Genomic DNA, 26,687 nt, shown 5'->3' with positions numbered 1-26,687 from the left:
TAATTATGCTAATAATTAAACTTCATGTTTTATTATTTATGCTATGAAATACAGTGATGCCATAAACTACATCATGTAAATTATGTATCCATACCCCTTTTTAAAGTTAATGTTTTATTCTCACATCAATTATAGTTTATTACATCACATTAGTGCTATTTTAAATATGCATCATGATGCTTTTCCACTGTACTCTTATACGTTTGTTGAAAAAATTGGTTATGAAAGGAATAAGATGCATTGGCACAATAATATTAACTGTTATTTCCTGTCAAGCATTTTTTGTTTTCTTTGAAAGGAAAATAAATGAAGTGTTACTTAAAATTCATATTTTGTATCATTACAGTCTAACAATACACTCAGTTTACAGCATGAGAATGTCAAAGGTACTTAAAATGTTAAAATAAATTTAGCAATGAACTTAAGGCACACATTAAAAACTCACCTATTGAAATCAACTATAACTAATCATTTTTTCACATTTCTGGCTAACATATTCTAGAACTGTAATCAAATTCTAGAATTTCCAAAAAGGTCTATGAGACCATATTTCCTATAACTTCATATCTTTGAAAACCACCTATTAACTGTCTTTAAGAAACATTAGGCACAGGGATTCACAAAGAGTTTGGGTTGTATGTACGTGAACACTACTAAAGCACTTCTAACTAATGATTCATATTGTATTCACATTACTGTAGATTTTTTACATAGCTATGTCAAAGAAAAATACACTTCTAATAACCTGTCATAATTTTTCTTTGTAATTTTCTTCATTTTTGACTACTGAACTTAAGATCCAGAAGAGCCTAGGAGTCCTATTTCATTTTTCAAATAAGGATATTTAAATTTTGAAAAAAACTTTTTTTTTCAATACAGAAAAAACTTTGTTGCTTTTTTTTTTTAATATCATTATTATCATTGTGTTCCTATTTGATCAAGTAATTACTAAGCTAAAAAGTTTCCTTTTTCTTCTGCATTTGGCAAGGCTGTAAATTGCTTTTCTTTCAGCATTCTGTGACGCTACTTGATTTTGTTACATTTAATTTTTTTTTTTCTGTGAACATCCTTGGAAGATTAAGCCTGAATGCAACTATTGTCTAGGTCTCACTACTATCTTATTATGCTTTTGTAATCATTAATATTACACATCGATCATTGGGAAAACTAAAAAAAACAATGTGCTAGAGGACAATATCCAGATCTCCGAGTCTGTACTTTATCACCTGAAGCCATGTTGCTTTCTGCACCAAGCGTCTACTTAGTTGTAATTTAATTTTTTGTTCCATGGTCTTTATTGATTTCTGAGTAGTTACATCACTGAGCTTCATGGTCCCAGTTAATAGTCTAAGCCCAGGTTACTGAGAAAGGCTGCTACCTTTCCCATAGAGAGCAGCTTTAAATGGAAGCATATGTGAGTGGGCTACCGATTTTTTTTTCTTTTTCTTTTTTCTCCCTTCTTGATTTTCTTTGGAAGAGAGTCTGCTTGCAGTCATTCAAGACTGTGTTTTTTTTTTTGTTTTTTTTTTTTTTAATATATATAATTTTTCCTGCACAATTCTATTTCTGTATGCACAACTGCTTTTTGGAGTGGAGGTGGTGAGGGATTGTATATTGACATATGGGTCTCCATTCTGTTAGCTTTGACTATTTTAAATAATTTTATACTCTCCTCATCTTTGATATATGTGCTCTCCTAAACAGAGTCGAAGAAATAAATGTCTCTGAGATTGTCAAAATTACATAATGATGCAATGTACTATAATATGTCTGAAGAAGCATATTTTTTCCTGGCACCATATGTAAGAAATTTGAGTAACAGCTGCTGACACAGACAATAATTCTCAAAGTGATTTTTTTTCTCTCTGCTTTCAAAGCTGTTTTGTTTCATTTCTCTGAAAACAAGAAATTGTATCGTCACAGCATTTTTACTAATGTGATACAGAAAGGTATTTAAAAATGTATTTCACATAACTGGGCTATCATCCTAGGACGTCTTTGCCATATATTCTCTGTATCTTCCTTTCTCTTTCAATTTCATAAATATGTTATTTAGGAGTGTAAATCTCTCTTTAACCTGTTTCTCATGAGATGCTGATTTAATTACAGCTTAAACAAGTAGACAAACACACGTTTTCCTTCTCTTTTCTGTAACACATTGTCTGCTACATGTTGCAGTTTATCACATTCCTGTCTGTTTAAAATATGTAAGTGTCATAGAGGTCTTTATGTTCTGTGGCATCTTTTCTTGGATTTGTTCTAAGAATCAATTTAATATAATTTTAAAGGTTTACGTTTTCTTCTGGTCTCAGCTCTACAGACAAAAATGATTTTGGAAATGAGGATATTATGCATTGGCGTCTCCTAAATTCTTGGGTTGGAGAAAAAGTTTCCTTAAGAACCAGATTGCCATCCACTGCAGCAAATGTAAAAAGATTTATTTCACTTCAGGATGTTGGAAGCATCAGAAGAGCAATCTGAGAAATTGCACCCAAGAGCAGTTGTAGGGCAGGTTCCCATGCCACAGTGCTGGTCCTTCTGTGGTGTATGTGATGTAAGCCTCATCTCAGAGTAGTGCTGGAGGGCCGCACCTACACTGGCACAGGGAGGGCAAGTTGAACAGAGATGACTGAGGAGACTTTATACTCTTGTTTCTGATGTTACCTCTTGCAGTGTGAGCTGAGGACACTCGAGGTCTAATTAAGCCCTTTTTAAGGCCCTTAGAATATGTGTGTGCTGCAAGATGACAAATTTCTTAAAGAATTTATTCAATTTTTTCTTCCACCTTCAACAGGAAAGAAACTTACCAGAAAAAAAAAAAAAAAAAAAAAAAAAAAAAAAAAAAAAAAACTGATTCAAGTCTGAATAACTAACTTCCTGTTCACTGCAGTCAACTTTAGATCAGGAACAAAGTGACCTTAATCTTTTCTCTGTGATGATTTAGAGACCACTCATGTCAGTGTCTGACTTCCTCCAGCCCTCCCTTTCTGCCCTGCCAGCCTTTCTGCCTCCCCTGCCTACCTCCTGTTCCTTTCCAAGATATGGACAATTTCAAACAGTTTTTTTTTTTCTTAGTGATCTACCTGTCCCCACTTGCAGTCTAAGCACACTCTTCTTACTTATTTTGCAATTTTAGAAAAAAAAAAAAAAAAAAGAAAAAAAAATTTAGAAACCACAAGTGAAAAACCATGTGTCTTTGTATCTTCAACACTCTTTCTCCTCTCTTTGAAACACAATTCTTTTTTAATATAAGGTTTTCAGTCATGGGCTTTCTTCTTTCATGTTTATACACAGTGACTTAAACAGGGAGACATTCATTTTGACTGAAGCATTTTGACACTACTAGAATAAAAATAATATGTTACAATTCTAAAACTTGGACTATAAGGAAAATGTGAAATTTCATTTTTTTCTCAGTATATAGACACTTGTGAGAGGGAGAGATAAAACTGATGTATTGAGAGAGAGAAAAATTTCTAAACTCTTTGTTCAGTTCTAAATATTTATGTGCATCTACTGTGGAGAATCTAACTGTGACCTATTAAATAGACCATAAAGGCCAGCCTGCTTAGTAAATAGCAACCCTATTCAAGTCGTTTCAATGGTCTAGACACTGAAAGCATCTAAAACCTAGTTCAACCTCTTGGAAATTTTACTGTTTGTTTCAATGCTTATCCATATGTCCCATTAAGCTTTCCTCCCTAGGGAGCTGGCCAGATTGTTTGCATTCAGTGTAACACCGCTACCTCTCAGGACCTAAAGCAGTAACAGTTCTATACTAGTTCTGCCTACGATAATAGTTCTTGTTGCTCCATAGCTCCATTTTTGCAAGTGATTTATTTTGGATGAGGCACTGACTGGAGTTCTTGGGTTTTTACCTAAAGCTGCTTCCTGACCAGCATCTTTGTGCTTCTGCTACCAGCATTTCTGAAATCATATGAAAGATACGATTGAAAAGTTGTGTCATTCTGCATTTATTTTTCTGTTCATCATATTACATGACAGATCAGGTTTACAATCAAGATGTTTTTGCTGTTGATGCAATGCAGATTTAAAAAAAAAAAAAAAGTGTGAAGAAAATAAAAAGACTAGCTCTTTAGGAAGACAGTGAAAATGTTGAATTATAGTCAAGATGAAGAGAAAATGGCAAACACATTTTTAAGACTTAATAGACAATATGAATTACTTCAAATTGAGAAAAGAACTCTGGCTTGGGCAAGCTGTAGGTAATGACGTATTTTATAGTATTTTCTCAGCTCATGGTGTCCCCAACATTTGATTCAAGCATTTATTTTGCATTGCAGTGTTATGCTGGTCTTCTTTTTTAAAGCCATCTATCCAGTAATTTTTTATATTATGGATTTTTTTCTGCCTTTTAATATTCAGAATAATAGTAGAATACTTGGCATGGTACATCAAAATAATGTTCTTGCCTAGTCTCCAAAAGTGATGTTTAACCAAGCAGTTACCAAGCTGCCTACCATTTTACCTTTGTGCTGGTTCTGTTTCCTCTATTTTTCTTTAACTGTGCAGAAAATCATGCAAAACATGTCTAATTGAGTACACTTTTTGAAGATGACAGTATATAATAGCCTATATAAAACAAATTCATTTTTTAAGGTGTGAGCGTATCACTGAAGAGCAATACGAAGACTAATAATATACCTTTAGAAACTAAAAGGCAGTGAAAATTAAAACCAGGTTTTGTTGTTGTTGTTTATTATTATTATTTATTTATTTTTATCTCATACCTTTGAGATTCAAAATTACTTTTAGTGCCACTAACAACTTAATGACTTACCCCTGTGGTGGGTTAACCTTGGCTGGTTGCTAAACATCCACCATGCTGCTTTCTTACTCCTCCTCCTCCTCAGCAGGACAGGGGAACAAGTAAGATGAATAAGCTCATAGGTAGAGATAAGGACAAGGAGATAACTCACCAATTACCTTCACTGGCAAAACAGATTTAACTGGGGGAAGATTAATTTAATTTATTGCAAATAATTAAATAGAGTAGGATAGCAAGAAACAAAGACAGAACTAAAAACGCTTTTCCACCCCCCATCACTCCTCCTTCCCAGGTTCAGCTTCACTGCCTCATTCCTGACTCTTCTGACTCCTCATCCCTGCATCCCAAGCAGCACATGGGGATGGGGGTCCTGGCCAGTCCATAACAGTTCTCTGCTTGTCTTGGCTCTCACACTTTTCCCCTGCTCCAGCGTGAAGTCCTTCCCACAGAATGTAGTTCTTCATGAAATGCTCCAGCAGTATGGGTCATTTTCAGAAGATGCAGTCCCTCAGGATTGCTCCAGTGTGGGTCCTCATAGGTCACAGATTCTGCCAGGAGGCTGTTCCTGTAGGACTCACCGTGGCCTGCAGCCTCCTTCATGGTACATCCACCTGCTCGGGTGTGAGGTCATCCACAGGCTGCAGCATGGATATCTGACTCAACACCTTACACCATGGGCTGCAGGGGAACAACGTACTCCGTCATGGTCTTCTCCACAAGTGGCAGGAGAGCTTCTTCTCTGCCACCTGGAGCACTTCCTCCTCCTCCTTCTTCATTAACCTTAGTGTTTGTAGGGCTATTTCTCTCACATTTTCTCAATCCTCTTTGTCACAGCTGCTATTCAGTGGTTTATTTTTATTTTATTTTATTTTATTTTATTATTTTATTTTATTTTATTATTTTATTTTATTTTATTATTTTATTTTATTTTATTTTATTATTTTATTTTATTTTATTTTATTATTATTATATATTTTTTTTTAATTTTATTTTGCCTTCCTTAAGGAGCACCACACACATTGCTTTTTGGTTCAGCTTTGGCCAGCAGTGGGTCCACTGAAGCAAGGTGAAACTATTGTGTCCAACATGAGATAGCCTTGGCCTCATCTTACAGAGGCCACCCCTGCAATATCCCCTCCCTATCAAAGCCTTGTCATTTAAACCCATTATAGCCCTTTCTTTTGCCTGGTTCTTCTAATCTGTACCCAGATGCATTGCTGTTTGACAAAGGTTCAGTCACTACTACCTTGGTCTTGATTTTACTTCTTCCATTTTCCTGGTGTTACCACCCTGCTATTAGATATTTCTGTTTGTAAAGGCCAGACGAGTGTGGGAAAAATGATAGTCACAAGGACTAATTGATCTGATATGATAAAATTGAAATAAGAACGTAGCTTTTTCTTTTCTTTATTTCTCTTGCTTTTTCATCCAGTAATATGCTAATTCGGAAATGGAGTTGATTACAAAAAGCAAGTATTCAGAATTTGATTTAAACTTTTTTTTTGTGCCAATGAACTGATACGGGAAAAAGAACTCTCTTACATGGCTTTTCGTGCGAAAACATAATTTCAATTCTGTTCTCTGGGGGGAGATCCATAATTCCCAAAACGAAGCTGTGCTAGCTTGCTACAAAATTGAGAAAAACTACTCAAATAAGTAAAATCTACCAAAACAATTCTCACCATTTTGTTGTTGTTGTTGTTGTTGTTGTTTGTTTGTTTGTTTGTTTGTTTTTTGTATTCATGCTGCTCTGGAACTGATAACTTACAATGAATTTTAAAAGGAAGGCCAGTCCCCTCAAATTCAAGAGCTTTCTGGGTCTAGGTTATAAATACTAACATCCAAGATAATCTCAACTATTTGTATCTGAAGTATAATCATAGTATCTGGCCTTTCCTCCAAACATACATCTTGTTTGAATAATTTTGCATGATTATGCTCTGAAGAAACACATTCCAAAAACAGTAATTTGTGGAATGAAGTCAGCCTAGCAGTTCAGTTTAGCTTGGTAGTCTTAAATGAGAAGTGACAGGAATAAGGAATAAGCAAATATTCTGTTTCTACAGAGCCTCTGTGTGGTTGCAACAGCTAATACTCATATACTAAGAGCAACTGTAGGTGCAGTTATTTTTATGGTTTGGTTTGGTTGGGTTTGTTTGTTTTTAGTTTCTCATGTTAATCGTGAAAGAGTAATACCATTAACAATTATTGCAAAACATCTATAAAAAGTATATATATATATATATATATATATATATGTATATACATATATATATATATATAAAGCCAGGAAAGCTATTTTTATAGTATGTTTTCCCAAGAGTGTTTTTTTTCTTTTTCTGTGAAAACATTTTCTCTTTGTAATAATAGATTGGATTGCTGACATGTTAAAGCACTCTTGGCGTAATACTGATGTTTATCAGCATTATCATATGTTATAATTAATGCTTCTTTTTACACCAAAATATATTTGAATATATTTTTGAGTTCTTATGTAAAGCTACCATGTTTCAGATGTTTTGACTATGGTAAGAGGAATGATTTTAACCATTTTATTCATTTCTAGGTTCAAATGTAAATAAAACATAGACAATTTCCATTTAGTGTTCCATTTTGGGTACCATGCACTTCATTTCTGAGGCAATTTACATTTCGACATACATATGTACATATGTATTTGATTAATAGGTGTATTATACTAATTTGTATTTTTGACGACTAAGATTTAAAAATTAGCTACTTTGAAAATGTTTTAATATAATTTCACACAAAAAAAAAGTCGATGTGGGTCTGTAAAGAAGCAACAAATAAATTATTAAGGGATTAATGTTCTGTTGTCAACACATCTTACAATAACATACTAAATACAATGTTCTTGTCATTATTGCTAATGCATACACGTAAAAAGGAAAAAAAAATGCCTTCATAGATTGAATCCTGTAGGACTTCTGCTATTAATCTATTGATCTCAATAGTATCAATATTCTCTCATAAACTTCAGCCAGAAGAAAGAGCAAGCAGAATATAATATGAGGGCTTCGAAATCATGTTCCCCAAAAGTGTTGTGTCGCATTAGTTGTTTACACAGTTCAGCAAAAACCTTTCCTTGGATATTTTCTTTGTTGTCCTACAATTTGTACTTAGTCAAGATCTCTGCATTTCAGTGGTGCATTTTGCATTTTTCAGTAATTTTCAGATATTTTTCAGTAATTGGAAATTGAAATATTTATGAGTCATTTTTCTCTTCCAAAAAGAAAACAAAAGAGAGAGAAATTATACAGAAAGTTTCAGTATTATAGAGTAGCAGTTGCTAATCCATAATTACGATGGAAGGTTTGCCATAACATGCACTGTTAAAAAATAAAACAAACAAACTAAATTGCTCAGAAAGATTTTTTTTTTCCTAAATTTTCTATTATGTTCTCTCTTTCTCTCCTCACAGTACATTTTTTGTGGCCTTATGGTATCCCAAAATGTCATCTGGTATTTGCATTAATATTTTATATTTATTTTCTTTGTAATAGCTCCAAAACTGGTTAGCTTAAAAGATAAATATTTCTATTTTTTCCATGGCCACTATAAAAATAAACATTTGGAAAATTTTGGAAATACAAGGAAGTTGTACAAATATTTACAATGAATTCCATAATGTTAACAAATACCCTTTGAAATACATTACAATGGCTGTAAAAAAATGTAGGTACAAAGAAAAGAAATTTGAGAGAAAAATCAAGAAGAAGAAATACTACTGCAAAACTGAACATTAAGCAGTATACACTAAAACAGATATATTTATGTTGTCTGGGAATATGCAGAAACTCATTAGACATTTTGTGTATATTTGTATGAAATTTTTAGAAGATTTCAGAAAATCAGCAGACAATGGCGTTTCCAGAATGGTATGCATTCAAAAGTAGTAATGATCATACTCACAAGTAGTAATCAACCAATACCTTAATTTTTCACATTTTGAACTGAATTTGAAAGTGAGAGTATTGTTCAGGGAGGGAGCCGAAGAGACAAGTTAGAAAGGAAGACAGGGAAAGATCCAGCTAGGAAAACAAAGGTGACCTGGAACATATCTGGGGACTGTTAAAAGTATTACCCTGCCCCATTCTTAAGAACTGGTTGATGGTCTTCAGTTTTAACATAAATCTACTGGTACATTGTCTACTCCTCTATGTGTAGTATCACAGTTAGTCAGACCATTTAGCACCTAAAGCTGACCATGAAAGGCTCATTGAGGGTCATGGGAGCAGTTATGGGTGAGAAACTGCCATGACCTATGGGTGTAAAACCACCCAGAGCAATCATCTGGAGAGTACTTCTCCATCCCAGAAAGTACTTTCAGGCTGAAGGGTGTATGTCACTATGGGATAGGGTTGGGGAAAGGGAAGCATTTTTGGATTAAAAAAAAAATAATAATAATATATATATATATAGTTAAATAGTATTTTGAAGGGATTATGGAGATGTGTGAAACTTTCTAGTGGATGAGTAGGGGAAGGACAAACATGGGAAATAGATCAAGGTGTATTGAGAACAAGTGTGGGAAAACAGAGGGAATAGAGGATATAAGGAAAAAGATTAGATGGAAAATGAGATAAAAGGTTATCCAGTGTAAACAGGTTGATGATGAGTACTCTTGTCTGAGCCCTGTAGTCTGCCTCATCTTCTCATTATTTCTATCTTCCATGTGGTTGTGTTCTCTACATTATGCAGGCTGGCAAGCAGGACAAGATGTCTGAGCACCAGCAGCTGCAAACCTTGTATGCCCAGGTGCCAGCAGCTGGAAAGAGTGAGGCACCTAGGACCAGCACCTGGGCTGGAGGCTCCCATATGCATATATGGGATTCTCCCACAGGCTGTATACATATATATACAGCTATTCCACTAGTGGACTTCAGGGTTGATCAGCTGTTGCAGAGGAACTGCATCAGGCCAGCACTGTATTTCATGTTTCTGCCAATGCTGTATGTCTGTATGGGTGTCTTGAATGTGTGGCCGGACATAGAATAGAATCATAGAATCATGAAGGTTGGAAAAGACCTAAAAGATCATCTGGTCCAACCAACCTTTTACTACCAATGTCACCCACTAAACCATGCCCCTAAGCATCAAGTCCAAGCTTTCCCTAAACAACCTCAGGGACGGTGACACCCCTACCTCAATTGACAACCCCTTCCAATGTCTGACTACTCCTTCTGAGAAAAAAAAATATCTCCTAATTTCTAACCTGAACCTCCCCCGGCACAACTTGAGGCCATTCCCTCTAGTCCTATCACTAGTTATCTGCAAGAAGAGGCCGACCCCCAGCTCCCCACAACTTCCATTCAGGTAGTTGTAGAGAGCAATAAGGTCTCCCCTGAGCCTCCTCTTCTCCAGACTAAACAACCCCAGTGCCCTCAGCTGCTCCTCATAGGACTTGTGTTCCAGGCCCTTCACCAGCTTCGTAGCCCTTCTCTGGACATGCTCCAGGGCCTCAATGGCTTGTAGTGAGGGGCCCAAAACTGAACACAGTGCTTGAGGTGCAGCCTCACCAGAGCAGAATACAAGGGGACGATCACCTCCCTGGTCCTGCTGGCTGCACTATTCCTGATACAAGCCAGGATGCTGTTGGCCTTCTTGGCCACCTGGGTACACTGCCAGCTCATGTTCAGGCAAGTATCAGCACCCCAGATCCTTTTCCTCTACACAGCTTTCGAGCCACTCTCCCCCAGGAGAGATGTTGCATGGGGTTGTTGTGGCCAAAGTGCAGGACCTGGCACTTAGCCATGTTGAACCTCATCCCATTGGCCTCTGCCCATCGACCCATCCTGTCCAGGTCCCTCTGCAGGGCCTTCGGCAGATCGACACTTCCCCCCAACTTGGTGTCATCTGCAAACTTACTGAGGGTGCACTCAATTCCCTCATCCAAAACATCAATAAAGATACTAAAGAGGATGGGCCCCAACACCAAACCCTGGGGAACATCACTGGTGACCAGCTGGATTTCACTCTGTTCACCACTACTTTCCGGGCCCAGCCACCCAGCTAGTTTTTAACCCAGCAAACAGTGTGTGTGCAACGTGTGCATGTATGCTCACCTTTTGTGCACGCATACTCATCCTGACTTGCTGGCTGAAACCTGCACCATGGTGCTGCAGCAGCCTGTCTTCTGCCAAGATACCAGGTTTAGCTGCTTCTAGCGAAGACATCAAGAATGCAAGTAGAAGCCATGTTTTTGAACAATCAGCAAAAAATTAGCTATTTAACTCAAATTGTTTGAATATTAAAATACTTGTAAATAGATAGGAATTCCTCTGTGAGAAATGTGACAAAATGTTCAACTGAAACAGGAATTTCCAGGTTCTCATTGTTCTTTCCCAGTTTGAAGAAAAAAGTTGTGATTGAAATAGATAGCAGAAATAAAACTATAAAACTGCAACAGTGGCACATAAATGACAATAAAGGTTAAATTTTCAGTTCAGGAGTAGTTTATATAATCAGTCAATTCTCTACAAATTATATAAACTGATGGCAGTGTTTTGAGCCACAGAGAATTTATCAAGTGAACTAAGCTGTGATATACATCTATTCCTATATTTAGACAGTGGAGAGTTTGGGAGTGAAGTTAGGTCATGAAGAACAGCAAATGATTAAGCTGGCAGCACGAGGCCAGCTGGAAACTGTGTCCTACTGCAGAAGGAAGTATCCAGACAACCCAATGTAGAGATTCTGTGTTTATGACAAATGAAGTTGACTTCTCTGTGAGACCACCAATAAACACAAGGAGTGATCTCACTACTACTTGTCCCTCATATATCTGTGTTGAACTATACCAAGACATAACACATAAAGGTTGGGCCAGTGTCCAAGTGAAAAAGAAGAGCCAGTGGATTTCAATTATCTGAAACTTATTTAGATTTGTTCCATTTATCTTTCTCATTTGAGACATGAATTAAAATCTGCAAAGCAAAACTTATTTTTTCAAACTAAAATAACTTATGTGTGCTACGTACAGCTCGAATTAGGTAAAATTATTCAAAACTGTCTCGGCAGAAATGCTTTCATACATTCATATTGCCACTGTTTACATGGCTTTGGAATTTCATGTCTGGATGATTCATGTTTCTGAGGATGAGAGGTAGCAGAAAGATTGAAAACAAAAACAAGAAATGAAAATATATAATTATGGTGTCTGGCACCTGTCTGTACCCTATTTTCATACCTCTGTGTTCATTGGTGAAGCTGAAGACTGTAGCCTTTTTATTTTTCACCTTAAAGTTATTTACCTTGGCGGCTGACAATATTATGAGACAAAATAAGATAGTTTCATGAATTTGAAACTCAAGGCAGTGATGACTTCTCAAATGTGTCACATTCTGATTGGGGCCTGCCACTGACAATAGAAAAATGGTTTCTGAGGGCAATAAAGGTGCACAGCTGTTTTTGTTTCTTTGTTTGTTTGCTACTTGCTTGTTTGTTTTTTTAAATTATATCAAGAAGATCATGAAAACAAGTATAAATTTATCTGGGGATGCTGCAGAAGAAGGAAATTACTCATTCTTTAGCAGTGTCAAATCACTTGTGCTTTGAGAATCTTGCAACAAAATTAATGCCCCTCTGGTTGTCCTAGGCACTTCAATAAATGAGTGATGAGGGAATACATCTATTATAAATTACATTTACCTAAAATAACTTTTTCTTCTCTGTGAAGTTGTTTATTTTTATACTTCACTGAATCATAGAATCATAAAATCATAAAATGGCTTGGGTTGGAAGGGACCTCAAAGATCATCTAGTTCCAACCCCCCTGCCATAGGCAGGGACACCACCCACTAGATCAGGTTGCTCAGGGCCTCATCTAACCTTACAGTCTTACTTACAGTCTTGAAGACCACCAACAATGTTCAGATATATGTATCACATTTTCAGGAAGCATTCCAGAAAATCTGAAGGCAACAGATTTTCTCTTGGAGGAACTGGGTAGATATGAGAAACATTTATGGGGAGAATTTCAAAGGAATCTTATTCATGTGCAAGTGTCATTCTTCTAATATCTGTAATAAATATTATTGGTTATCTCTGCCCAGATCTATCTTTAATGAGTAACTGAAAATGGAACATGAGAGATCTCCATTTAGAAATGAACACACTTATCCAAAGTGAGCAAAAGATAAATATCTAATCATTCCGAAAGAAAAATACAAAAACTGTCATGGTATATACTTCATGTAGCTGCTTAGCAGGTGAACAGAAGAATCTAACTTAGCATTTGAGACTAAACTAAATGATATGTCTTCCCCTAGCTTCAGTTGAAAATTGTAGGCTGTACTTGTATTCATAAAGCAAAGAGAGGGAACAAGACAGAAGCCATTCAGCATCTTCTTTGTTTCCAATAAAGCTTTAGGTTTTAGCAGTATAAAAGAAGGTGGATTGCATTCACAAAAGGAATGATTTTGTGGTACAAATATTCCAATATTTGATGACCTTCTGAGTCATGAGGATGGAGTAACACACAGTTGTTCCTGACAGCAGAACATTGTGTAGGCACAGCTGCTAGTTCATGTACCAAATGGTAGGCATCTTTTTAAGAGCCTCTGGCTTCAGTGACTAAACCTTTTTTTTTTTTTTTTCCATTTCATACCCATTCATTCTCCTACCATTTCTTTTTGTTGTTGTTGTTGTTTGTTTTCTAGTTTAGAAACAGTATTTTGCTTTAACTGTTCCCCCTCCCCCTCCTGCCATTGAAAAACAACAACAACAATAAAAATAAACAACTAGGAAACAGACTTTTCATGAACAACAAGCCATGCAGATTTGCAAAAAAGGATCTGTGGTTCCTGGTGGACCCCACATTGAACATAAGCCTGCAATGTGCCCTTCCACAAAGAGGCCTAACAGTATTCTTGTCTGCATTAGGCAAAGCATTGTCATTATGTGGAGGAAGGTGATCTCTTCACCACTGGTAAGTCCATGCCTGGAGTATTTTAACCAGTTCTGAGTTCCCCAGTACAAGAGAGACATGGACATACTTGGGTGTACAGTGAAGGGCCACAAAGATGACTAAGGGACTAGAGCATTTCTCCTATAAGGAAAGATGAAAGCATTGGGACTGTTCAACCTGGAGAAGAGAAAGCTTGGAGGATTCTAATCAATGTATAAAAATATACCTGAAGTGATGGTACAGACAGGACAGAGACAGGCTCTTTTCAGTAGTGCTCAGTGCCAGAACAAGAGGCAATAAGTACAAACTGAAACACAAGATGATCCATCTGAGCATCAGGAAACACTTTATTCTGAGAATGAAGGAGCACTGGCACAGTTGCTCAGAAAGATGGTGGAGTTGCTCCCCTTGGCAATTTTTGAAAGGTGTCTGGACATGGTTCTGGGCAAGTGGTTATAAGTATTTCTGCTTGAGCAGTGGGATTGGACCAGATGACTTCCAGTGGTTCCTTCCAACTTCAACCATTCTGTGATTCTATGGTACTACAAAAGGAACAAATGGGAAGAATAATAAAACTCCATAAACTCATCATTTTCCAATGAAGTTATAGTACTACATTTCTATTATTCTGGCAAATGTTTCTAAGTAAGGTTTTAAATTTACTCGCCTTTGTGATCACATAATTTCCAAAAAAAAAAAAGGCAAGTGCTGAATCTCCTGAATTATGAGGAGGTAGTCTACCTAGAGGGGTTTAATGCTAAGGTGATATTTTCTTATTGAGGTTGGTGGAAAGCTAAAGGGATACTCACACATCTCTTCATAATTCTATCTCCTTTGGGAATATATATTGATCTACTGTAGAGAAAACATTCAGTATCATTCTGACATGCTGTTGTGGTATAACCCGGCAGGCAGCTAAGCACAACACAGGCATTCATTCATTCCTTTCCTCCCCTGAGTGGAATGAGGTGGAAATGGAAGGGAAAATAATAATGATACGAATAATAATTATACATGTATGCATATGTAAATTAAGTGATGCACAATGCAATTGCTCACCACCTGCTGACCAATGTCCAGCCAATCCCCAAGCAGTGGTCCCCCCGCAGCCAACCCTTCCAGTTTTTATTGTCCTACATGACACCATATGGTATGGAATATCCCTTTGACCAGTTTGAGTCAGCTGTCCCGACTGTGTCCCCTCTCAGCTTCTTGTGTATCCTCAGCCTCCTCACTGACAGGGCAGAATGAGAAGCTGAAAACTCCTTGGCTCATTGCAAGTACTGCTCTGCAACAACTAAACGATCAGGTTGTTATCATCATTATTTTTCTCCTAAATCCAAAATACAGCACATGCCAGTCACTATGAAGAAAATTAACTCTATTCCAGCTAAAACCAGGACATATGCCTCTGTTTTAGCACTTTTTGACTCACTCGCCCCAAATTTCTTCACTAATGATCCCAGAAAGCCTCACTGAAATGAGTAGCTAACTTAGTACTAGATTTGTAAATAACATTAAGTTAATAAATATACTATTAAATTCAGACTAGTGGTGACCTATATTGTACTAACCAGATATACTCTGTGCATTACAATGTCTTTTTGATAAATCCCAGACTTTTTAACTAACTCTAATGTTTTACATCCTGTTACCTGAAGGAATTCACATACCATATATTTTAACAACTGCTTTTAAAATGATTTCCCCACAGCGTATAACATGTAGGTATAGCATTATTAGATTTAAACAATAATATATATGATAATTTTCTTAAGTTCTCTTAAGTTCACATGCTTTCTCTCATTAGTTTTACATTTGCTGAATCCCTACTATTCCTGTATGACTGATATATGCATAGATTCCCATAGTATAGGAGTATATATCTAAATATCCTTGAATTGTAAGAGTATGAGCATTTTCTTTTAATTTTATCTGAAAAAAAGCTTTAATTTTAAACAAAAATATTTTGGGGGAAAATTGGATTATTTTATACAATTGTTCCTTCAATGTAATTATCAGCAAAAGTTCTTAATATTGCCATAATTTTGCTCAAGCATGTTTTATTAAGAAAATGAGGTTTTACTAATATGTGGAAATCAATGTCAAATTGATTACAGTTCCCTAAAAGGCATAAATTTCACTTAGACTTTAAAAAAGACAGAGACAGTATAGAAAAGTCAATAACATAAAAGTTTATATGCTTGTTGTTTTTTTCTACCTTACTCACAAAATAATGTTCAAGATATTATAAGAATGAGAAAGTTCAATTCCCTTTCTAAAGACTAATTTGTATTTCATTTTTTGTTATTCACTACATCAATAAAAGGCTTTTCAGGTCATTCAGTAGTTCTCCCTAATACAAAGAAAAGTTTATTGTAACACAGACTTTGCACTTTCACGTTCTCATTTGATGGGGTTGGAGAGAAAAAAGCTTGGGATGACAGCAAGTACCAATCATGTTAGACGAGGACAAAATGTGAAAGTTTTGTCTTCTGAGGACAGAAGCAGGCACTAAAGCAGATCAATATTTCCTATTGACTAATGTGAACATATTAAAACAAGCATCTTGCAGAGCGTTGTTATTCAAATAGTCCTGGAGGCTTGTGTGCAGTGGCTTATTTCATATCATGTGTATAATGAGGTGACCCTTGAGCAAAGGAATCAGAGCTTATATAATTCAGTTGAGGTCAAAAACAGTTTTTTAAACTGGGTTGGCCCCCAGGGATGTGGAATTGGGAGATAATTTCTAAGGTGCAGAGGAAAATTTCAGCTGTCCTCTGCCTGTCTCCCTCCACTTCTCTTCTCTCTTTGTCTGTTCCTGAACCACTATGCTAGCACTTACAGATCTCTCGGCTCTGGAAGGTTTATGAAAAAGGCAATTTGTGATTTCAGCTAACAGAATCAGGGAGTGTGAGAGCCAGCCATCCCAGAGTTTTGGGAAAAACAAACAAATAAAACAGAAAAACGTTAATCTTAAACTTGTGTAAGAAGTTTGAAAAGTGCTATCTTGAACAATGTTTCAGAAGTCACAGACTACCGAGGGCATCAGACTCTGCCACCTGAGCAGTAGCAATTCTGGCTGCAGTACAGTACCCTGTCATACCTCCTTCACCATGTGGCCCAAGGCTTCAGTCATGTTCCCGAACAACCCCACATCTATCTAAAGGTGGTAAAATTGTTTGTGAGAAACTTTTAAGGCTCACAGAGAGCTTTTGGACCCACTGGCAAGAACACAAGAATTAGCTTATTAATATTGACTTTTTGCTTTTCTCTTGAATTAATTATTTTCTTTCCAGTTTTCAGACATCAGAATAACTCTAAGAGAAGTCATGAAAATGGTTTGAATTGTGTCTATAAAAGCATGTAGTACCTAATAAATAGAGCTTACAAAAGTTTTCCCTCAAAAAGGGGTGGACCATTTATAGAAAGTGAGTATTGACATCAGTGGCCAACTTTACAAAATGAAATTTAAAATATTGTGAAAAAAACAAAAAACAAAAACCAAACAAACAAACAAAAAACAAACAAATGAAAAAACACATTTCCAACACTTTTCTTTTTTTTTTAATGCAATTTTTAGGAGGAGTTGGAAATCAGGTAATGTTCCCAACACAGCTTGTATGATGAAGGGAAACTTATAAGAGATAAAGATTTTTTTTATTATTATTTTTATTTTTTTTATCTTGTTTGCTCTGTTTGTTCTCTTCAGTTTGTGTACCCTGGTAAATAGGGTAATACTGTAATTTAACTCAGTATAAGAACCTAAACTCTATTAATGCAAGGCTTGAAATTTTTCCAATAATGATATTGAAAAGGTAAAAAATAAAATTTCTGCTATGATGTCCATTGAGAGAAGGTGTCTGCTCTGTCCTCCTGTTGAAGGTTAGGCATGGTAAAGCACCGGAGTGGACAATGAACTGAGTCCCATTTTCCCTGTTTCTGTAAGTAAGAGGGATGAAGATGGATGCTGTTCTGGGTCAGCATACTGTATAGGTTCAGAGCGGAGCTCTGTTTGGTGAGGCTGAAGGGGAGACTGATAATTATCTGTTTATACTAATATCGAGTCCAAGAAAAAAGAGCAGTTTCATAAGAGTAACCCATGTGGCCCAATTTAGACATCTACTTTATAAAGGAATTATGCTTTAAGTATCTAATTCTTTAGGCAATTCATTCAAATGTAAAGTATTTTAAGAGTTAAGATTTAGAGAAACTATTCTCCTGTGTTCTCTTCTGCTTTTGTTTTTTTTTTCCTTGTGTCTCCTCTTCCTCCTCCTTCTGTTCTTTTCTCTCTGAAAAGTTGCCCAATAGTTTAATTTTGTTTGGATAAATTGGATTTAAATTGATTTGCTGTTGTAAAGAAAAATCCCAGTGCATCTTCTTGTTTTCTGTTGTTGTAATGTGTATATTTAACATCTTGGGTTTTCAGTGCTTGAAAATGTATTGAATGAAATAGGTAAATGAAAAACTTCACTTATATGTAGAAATGGGTTCTAGTGTCTTTTACACCTCTGAACTTTTGTAACTAGCTCATAATCCCTTCTTATTACCCCATTCAAAAAAAAAAAAAAAAAAGCCAACAACTGAAAGTGTCATGTGAACCAACCAGACTGATTGAGAATAGTTAAAATCTGACATTAGACATGATAGAAAAACATTTCTTTCTGAATATTAAGATTCTTAGTTTCTGACTCTTCCTATCCCACAGGATCTTGATTGTTACAACAGAAATCTGTAAAGATGGTTTTCATTGTTGTTTTAGGTTCTTTTAAATTGAATGGTCCTACACAAATGTATCAAATAAAACAAAATTAGAGATAGTATACATCTATGTGTGTACGGAAAAAATATTATTAATATTGTAGCATTTGAATTTAACTGAATTCAGATGAAATAGAGCTCTTACTGCTGTAAACATAGCCACATTTAGTAATGTGTTACAGCTATAACTAGCTAATGGTAATTGTTGGAACAAAGCTTATAAGTGTGTGTTGCTAGCAATTGCTAGTATTCTGTAATGATGCTCTTCATTATCTGTCTGTATCAATAATGAAATAAGGTTCATTCAAATTAATTGCTCTTTCTTCTCTTCTAGATTCAAAAATTAGCGACTTGGCTGAGTCTCTAGTGTATTCACTGTGATAAAATACTGAAATTGATTGTGACTGTGAGACTTATAGCACTTTTGTCACCTTCACCTTTTCTTTAGTTTGTTTTTATATAGCAGTTATATTGGTTTTTAATTTGCTATGTTATATTATAACATGTTGTAACAAAGGTATGCACAAAATTGAATAAAACAGTAGGAATTTTCTTTCTTTTTCTTCCCTAGTGTAATCATCCATTATATTTTCATGTTGTGCATATGTAGTTACACTTCTCTATTGGATTAACTGATATCACATTGGACTAAGTGCAGAAACATACATATATATGTATAAATATAAATATATATAAATATATATATGGAATTAATATATTTTATTGAAACAACTGAACTTTTTGACAATACTACTTAAGAATTTCTCTTCTGTGCCTGTGTTTTTATGGTGTTTAATTCTCTTTATTGTTTGTTTGTTTTTAGTTTTTGCTCCTTTTATTTATTTATTTATTTTCAAATAACTTGCTTATTGTAATGACGGGAAAAACAGAAAGTCTTCTGCATGACTGCAGGACTTTGAAGATATTAATTCAAAATGGTGCTGACACTGCTGCAACTGTCGTTGCTGTCCAGTGTTTGTTTTCAAGAGCTATTTTAGAGTTAATTAAACACAGGCAAGTGTCTGAAAATATAATTGGAAAATTTTATATAAGGGTCAAAAAAACCTTGGAGATATTTAAAATCATAGAATTTGAAATATCTGAATAATTTTCTTCCTTGATTTTTCTTTTGAGGATACTTAAGTTGCTGTCCCTAAATGGTTTCTATAAAAATATAGCAATATATATATATACACGCCTCCCACATTCAGTCTTGTAGGATTCTGTACCTTCCAATGGCATGGAAAATTCATTATCCTGTCAAAAATTCTGGTAAATATGAAGGTGATATACTGAATGTTGCTGATCATATCACTTATGTTCAGTGGGCTCGTGCAACACCAAAATGCAAGACAAAGCCAAAGGGTGAAAAAACAATCAAACAAAACAAAATAAAACAACAACAAAAAAACTTATATGTCCTTTATACACTACATTTAATTAAACCTGGATGCATTATTTTTTCTATTTGACAAATTATTTTTTCTATTATTTGACAAACAGTTTAATACAATGATCTTATATGTAATCTATGCAAGACTCATTTCTATTATTTAGTTGGTTATCTTCCTGGAATATTAATATATTATCAAAATAATAATCAATAATGTTTTTCTATATCTCAGAAGTTAATTTGTAGGTTTTTGTGTGTATTGTTTTCACTAGCTTCTCTTCTATTAAGAAATAAAGTGGAAATGCACATGTATATTTCCCAGCACACATCTAAAAGAAACAGCATGCTGAAGTGGATGTCAATTCAAGTAGATAAAAGGAACAGAGAAAGGAAAGGGTATCAAAATGCTAGAAGGCTCTTTAGTATGAATGTTGACTTGAATAAAACCTTTTAGTATTGTTGTTGTTGGTAATTATATGAATGCTAAAGCATGGGTTACATAGGCAAATGACAAGTTTTACTCCACTGGCTAACTTTTATTATCAATTTCATTAAGAAAAAAGTTTATATATACCAAAAATCTCTGCAATTTCTTGAGCTGATGAATTAGCAATAGTCATATAACAATTTCAGTTGTTACTAATTATTTCAAGTTTTGTTTTATAGAAATAGTTATTTGCTACTATGTTTTTCTGGAAAAAAAAAAAAAAAAAGTCTACCTAATGAATTTGACTGTAAAAGTATTGCATAGATTCATCTGTTACAACTTGTTGTAGTTCCACTTAATTAAAGGAAGTTATAACTGTATACAATAATTGGGAATCTAAGAGGGATATAAATTACCATTGATCTTATTTTAGAAAATAGCAATTTGGATCAGAAATTAAGCAGGGTTATCAGGGTGTTGCTAGGACTGCTTTGTCACTGTCTGGAGAAGGAAGAGATTTTGTTATGTGACTGTATTTGTAACTGCTTAACAGATCTCATGTCTACATTTTTCTTTCCATGAAGACCTCCTCTTTTCTCATCTGTACATTTTTCTATTTTTTATTTTTACAAGACATTTCTGTACTTCATTCTCTCCTCTTGCACAAATTTAACCATGTTCTTTTAGAACATATTCTGTGTAGAGATTTTCCACTTTCCACTCTCTCACGCTCCCTCTGTTACAGGTCTGAATACTGAGGTATCCCTTATGACAGATATCCTATATAAATGTACACCTACAACAATTTCAAAACAACTAACATTAGGGTGAAATGAACTGGTGAGGTAAATGTCATTTCAAGCAGACGAGTGAAAAGCAGAGGGCTTCTGCTCTTGTTTAAATGGATCCTTGTTATTCAGCGCTCCATACGCTTTCACATATTCACAGATAATAAAAGGGTAAATCACTGATTCGGAGAAACTGTGGAAGCTGGGCATTAGAGCAACTACTTCTGGAATATAGCAGAAGTCATGGAGAATTAAGCCTTTTATAAACTTAAGTGTACTATTGTTATTACAAGGTTCAATCACAGCATTGCTGCTACTGAGCTGTACAATTATTAGCCATTGAATGGCTACAAAAATAAAAGACCTGTAATAGAATCATTATATTTACTACTGATTTAATAGTATATTGCTATATAGTATTTACTTTAATGTTTATAGACCAATAATGTATAAATGACAAGTTAGGGTGAAAATGACTTCATGAGGAAATATATACAGTTCTAGTAAGCCATTTGTGATGTATTCATAACTTGTATTATTGTAATTTTTACTGCCTGAATTTTACCTAAGTAAAAAAGTAAAAACTTATTTAGAGTTTTTAGACTGGTACTGTTTTGAAGTCTACTTGTGTAATGCGAAAGGTGTAGAGTTTGGACCACACTGAAGACTGAAAGAAAGTTGCATTTGTTCTTAATAGTGAATGTAAAAACTTCCATTGGGTTATAAAATTTCCTTAATCTCATGATGTAAGATTTTTTGTTTGCTTGCTAGTTTGATACAGTGCCTCCAGTAAGAGGCATATGGAAAATTTCCTTAGCTCTAACACACTAACATTTTTAACCCTCTGAAGTATGCATGTTTGCCAGAGGGTTCTGCTGTGTGCTGCAGTTTCTGATAGCTGAGAGGCTCCGTATCCACTGTATCCATTATGCAATCTGCAAACTCACCTTCTCGTTCCGTCTTAATTCCTGCCTGGGGACTGTTCAAATTTTTTCTCACACTTTTTCTGTGCTATGAACACATTAACTTGTTTTCCTTTGTTCATATTGTTTGTGTTGCTCTGCCTTTTATATCGCTATTTTTGAGTTTTGTTTCATCCCAGTAGTCTTGGTTTCTGACACAGAGTACCAGATGAGTCAGACAGACAGTGCAGTTAGTATTTAAAGCCTCAGTAAGAAAGTTTGTGTCACCTAGGGGCATCCAGAGTGTTTGATTCCTTTGATGATACTTTAGGCTTTTTACAGAAAATTCTGTTAGGAAACTTAGCTGAAAAAGTATCCACCCAAAACATTTCAGTATCTTATACCAACAGCTTACTACATAATTACCTTAAAAGTCCACTCAATTTGTGCTTCTGTATGCAGGATGCAGATAGAATAATAGGATCATAGGATCATAGAATGGTTTGGGTTGGAAGGGACCTTAAAGATTATCTATTTCTAAACCCCTGCCATGGGCAGAGAAACTTTTCACTAGACCAGGTAACTCAAAGCTGCATTCAACCTGGCCTTAAATGCTTCCAAGGATGGGGCATCCACAAGTTCTCTTGGGCAACCTGTTCCTGTGCCTCACCACCATCGGTGTAAAGAATTTCTTCCTTATATCTAATGTATCACAGAATCACAGAATCATCTAGGTTGGAAGAGACCTCCAAGATCATCTAGTCCAACCTCTGACCTAACTCTAACAAGTCCTCCACTAAACCATATCACTAAGCTCTATGTCTAAACATCTTTTAAAGACCTCCAGGGATGGTGACTCAACCACTTCCCTGGGCAGCCCATTCCAATGCCTAACTACCCTTTCAGTAAAGAAGTTCCTCCTAAATATCCAACCTAAACCTCCCCTGGCGCAACTTTAGCCTATTCCCCCTCGTCCTGTCACCAGGCACTTGGGAGAACAGACCAAACCCCACCTCTCTACAGCCTCCTTTAAGGTAACTGTAGAGAGCGATAAGGTCGCCCCTGAACCTCCTCTTCTCCAGGCTGAACAATCCCAGCTCCCTCAGCCGCTCCTCGTAAGACTTGTTCTCCAGACCCCTCACCAACTTCGTTGCCCTTCTCTGGACTCGCTCAAGCACCTCGATGTCCTTCTTGTAGCGAGGGGCCTAAAACTGAACACAGTATTCGATGTGCGGCCTCACCAGAGCCGAGTAAAGGGGGACAATCCTAGCCCTGCTGGCCGCACTGTTTCTTATGCAAGCCAGGATGGTGTTGGCTTTCTTGGCCACCTGAGCACACTGCTGGCTCATATTCAGCCAACTATCAACCAATACTCCCAGGTCCAAATCTACTTTTTTTTTTTTTTTTTTTTTTTTTTAGTTTAAAACCAAGGAGTTTAGTTTACCTCTTGTTCTATCACTTCACATCCTGATAAAGAGTCCCTCTCCTGCTTTCTCAAAGACCCACTTTAGATACTGGAAGGCTGCTGTAAGGTCTCCCAAAGCCTTCACCAGGCTGAATAATCACAACTCCATCACTTTTATTATCTTCATGGCGCTCCTCTGGACTCATTCTGATACACCCATGACTCAAATCACAGACACACACATTTTTTGGTCATTAAATAAAAACATCTTCACAGGATCACAAAATCAAAGAATAGCTGAAGTTGGAAAGGACCTCTGGACGTCATCTGGTCCAATCCCAATGTTCATCAGAGCACCACTCTTCTTTGGCTTCTCCATCACTTAGGGGAGGAAATTATTGTCAATGCACTCCAGGAACCACCTGGACTGCTTAGGTGCTGCTGTGTTGTCCCATCACCAGATATCAGGCCGGTTGAAGTCCTTCATGAAGATGTAGGCGGGCAAATGTGAGGTTGCTCCTATCTGCCTGTAGGTCAGGTGACCCATAAACAGATAACTGCTATAATGCCACCCTTACCTCCTGTCTTCTCTTTAATCCTAACCCATAAACTCAGTGCTCTCCAGCTGCTCTCTCAGATAAAGGGAAACTCCCTCTCATCTTCCCAGCCTGTCCTTCCTAAAGACCTTTATCTCTCCATTGCAACACTCCAGTCATGTGGTGTCGTCCCACCACATCTCTGTGATCCCAGCAAGCCTGTAGCCCTGCAACTGCACACAGATTGCTAACTCACCATGTTTATTTCCAATAGTGTGGGCACTACTACACAGGCATGTTAGAGAGGCAACCTAGCATGCTGACTACCTAGCAAGGGTTTGGAGGATCCTCTTCAAACAATGATTTTAAACAATCTGAGACATCTCTAGAATACAAATTGGGCTTTTTGGATTCTTGCAGACCCAGAAGCCTAACTTGCATCTGGTAAAGGATAACCTGTTGCAATGGAAACTTGAATGTGCCTCATAAGGAATGCTGGCTCTGGCATTTCACATCACCATTACTGCAGAAAAGAATTCTTAGTAGACCAAAACAGAAACCAAAATTTTTGGCCATTTTCCTCTGAATATTGAAGGAAAGAAAAATAAATAAACAAATTAAATCCTTAGCTTGGTTCTTCAGAGAAATGGGATTACAGTTAAAAATTTCCCTGTTTGGTTGCTTTCCCAAACTCCTTCTAGGAATTTTAAAATAATGAGATAATATTTATTTGTGATAATATTTATAACAATATTTAAATGTGAAAATTAGATAGCCAATACCTCCCCGTATTTACTTTCTGTTATCCAATAGTGTACTCCTCTCTTGACCCTAAGAGACAGATGGATTGTTTAGACCTTCTCCATATTTCCAAGGGAATATTCCAAGTCTTTCAAGAACACAGAAAGAGAATATTACCAATTTGGGAAAGAAAAAAAATTACTTAGGTGATTTTCTATGATGTTCTCAAGCCACAGATAAGTACTCCTTGGAGTAGCTTTGTGGAGGAATAATATAATGTTTAGTACTGAACATGTGTTCATTGAAATGTCAAATGATTTTGAATTTCATGGACAGGTAAGACTGGAGACTGAATCATGAGCAGGTTAAAAGCAGCAAAAGTGATCCATAATCAATGGATGCATTTTTTATTTCGCATAAAGCTTAAACTTTATTTGATTTATAGAGATGGTTTCTTGAATGGGACAGTAACTTATAGCTTCATTATAAGGAAGTAATTTTGTGACTGTTTTCCTTATATGTCTATGAATTAGTTAGATAGTTAAGGGTCATTCAGTTCCAGAATTTATATTTCTAATAATATTCTCCAATTTGTTAGTTACTTCTATCTTTCTATCTTTCTTTTTATGTTTATGTTTTCTCTATAAAATTGGACTGTAGAAGTTTTTTTTGTTTGTTTGTTTAAATGAATTTACTTATTCTCTGTTCTTAAGCATTTCTGTCACTTCGTCTTGAAAAGAAACAGACATTAAGAAACAGGATATTAAGAAACAGATATTAAGAAATCTAAAGACAGTGAGAAAATTTAGCCATCTTTGACATCTTGCCATTTTTGATGCAAACAAGACTGTTCTAAATCAGCAATCAGCTCATAGAGTCTGAGAATGGAAATAAGAAAAGGAATGTTTTCTCAGTGTTCTCTGCAGGATCCTCTTTCAGCAGATCAGGGGTCAAACGCATTTACAAAACAGTAGGAGAGAAATCTTGTATTGTCACAGTGGGTTCCTAGAGAGTGTTCAACTTTACACATGCACTTGCAGCCCACCTGGAATCTAAAATGACAAAAAAAAAAAAAAATCCTTCCAAGTACTTTTGTCTATGACACTAATTATAGTGGATAGTGAAATGTGGGAATCAAGACAATGTTACCTAGTCTCCAGCTGTCTGGCATATCAGAAGCAGAGGAAGTTATAAGTTTCAGAAAAGAGCCCAAACTAATGAAGGTTGTAGGTAATGCAGAAGTAATGTTTCGGCCTGGGAGTATGGGGAACAGAGGCTAAGGTTAAAGAAGTCAGCAGTCTGTAAGCTTAAAACACCTTTTATTCTGTAACTGGAAGGTTCATAAGACTCATTTTAATTAAAAGCTGCAAAAAAGTTACCACTTCCACTTCAAAGCATGTTCAAGTCTGATGAGCAGGCATCTCATGCTGTGGTGTCTATGGCACAATCTGTTCACCCTTGGAAACTCTTGTAATGGTTTCTGTCAGCAGGTTGGTTATCTAGAATCACTGGTAAATACTTGTAGATTTTATTGTGCATTTTGTCCTCAAATATACAGTAAGGACAGTAAAGTTAGAAGGAATTTGATAAAATGGAGAGAGAATCCTTCAGTAACAGAATAAGGCTAACACATTCTAAATATTGTAGTTAGTGGCTGAGAAAGCAGTAAAATTATCATGAACCACTGCAGAATACATACAAATAAAATGTTTGATTTTCTATCTCTTGCTTGGGATGAAAATTATTACTTAAAATATAACATGTACATTGACCTTTTTTTTTTCATTTTAGACTTTTGTTTCTATTTTTATTGCATTACAGAAACTCAACTTACTGTATGAAAGTGTCCATTTCTCTGACGGTGGGTGAAAATGACACTGGACTCTGCTACAATTCAAAGATGAAATATTTTGAAAAAGCTGAACTTAGCAAAAGCAAGGAAATCTCATGCCCTGAAGTAGAGGATTTTTTATTTCCATTTAGGGAGCCAGAGATTCTATGGTATAAGGTAAGCAA

At 35.9% G+C, this 26,687-nt stretch overlaps 1 protein-coding gene across 3 annotated transcripts in view; it reads left to right on the top strand.

Annotated features, from left to right (window-relative positions):
- IL1RAPL1 (interleukin 1 receptor accessory protein like 1) overlaps nucleotides 1-26,687 on the top strand; it is a 786,863-nt gene that overhangs the window by 476,330 nt on the left and 283,846 nt on the right. For all 3 annotated transcript variants that reach the window (XM_040531287.1, XM_040531296.1, XM_040531305.1), the window contains one exon: nucleotides 26,493-26,679. In XM_040531287.1, coding sequence (XP_040387221.1) covers nucleotides 26,493-26,679 — 187 coding nt within the window. The remainder of the gene's footprint in view (nucleotides 1-26,492; nucleotides 26,680-26,687) is intronic.

The sequence above is a fragment of the Cygnus olor genome, chromosome 1 (assembly GCF_009769625.2).
Source record: "Cygnus olor isolate bCygOlo1 chromosome 1, bCygOlo1.pri.v2, whole genome shotgun sequence".
NCBI classification, from domain to species: Eukaryota; Metazoa; Chordata; class Aves; order Anseriformes; family Anatidae; genus Cygnus; species Cygnus olor.
The sequence above is the reverse complement of the archived record's forward strand: the minus strand, read 5'-3'. Positions and strand labels throughout refer to the sequence as shown.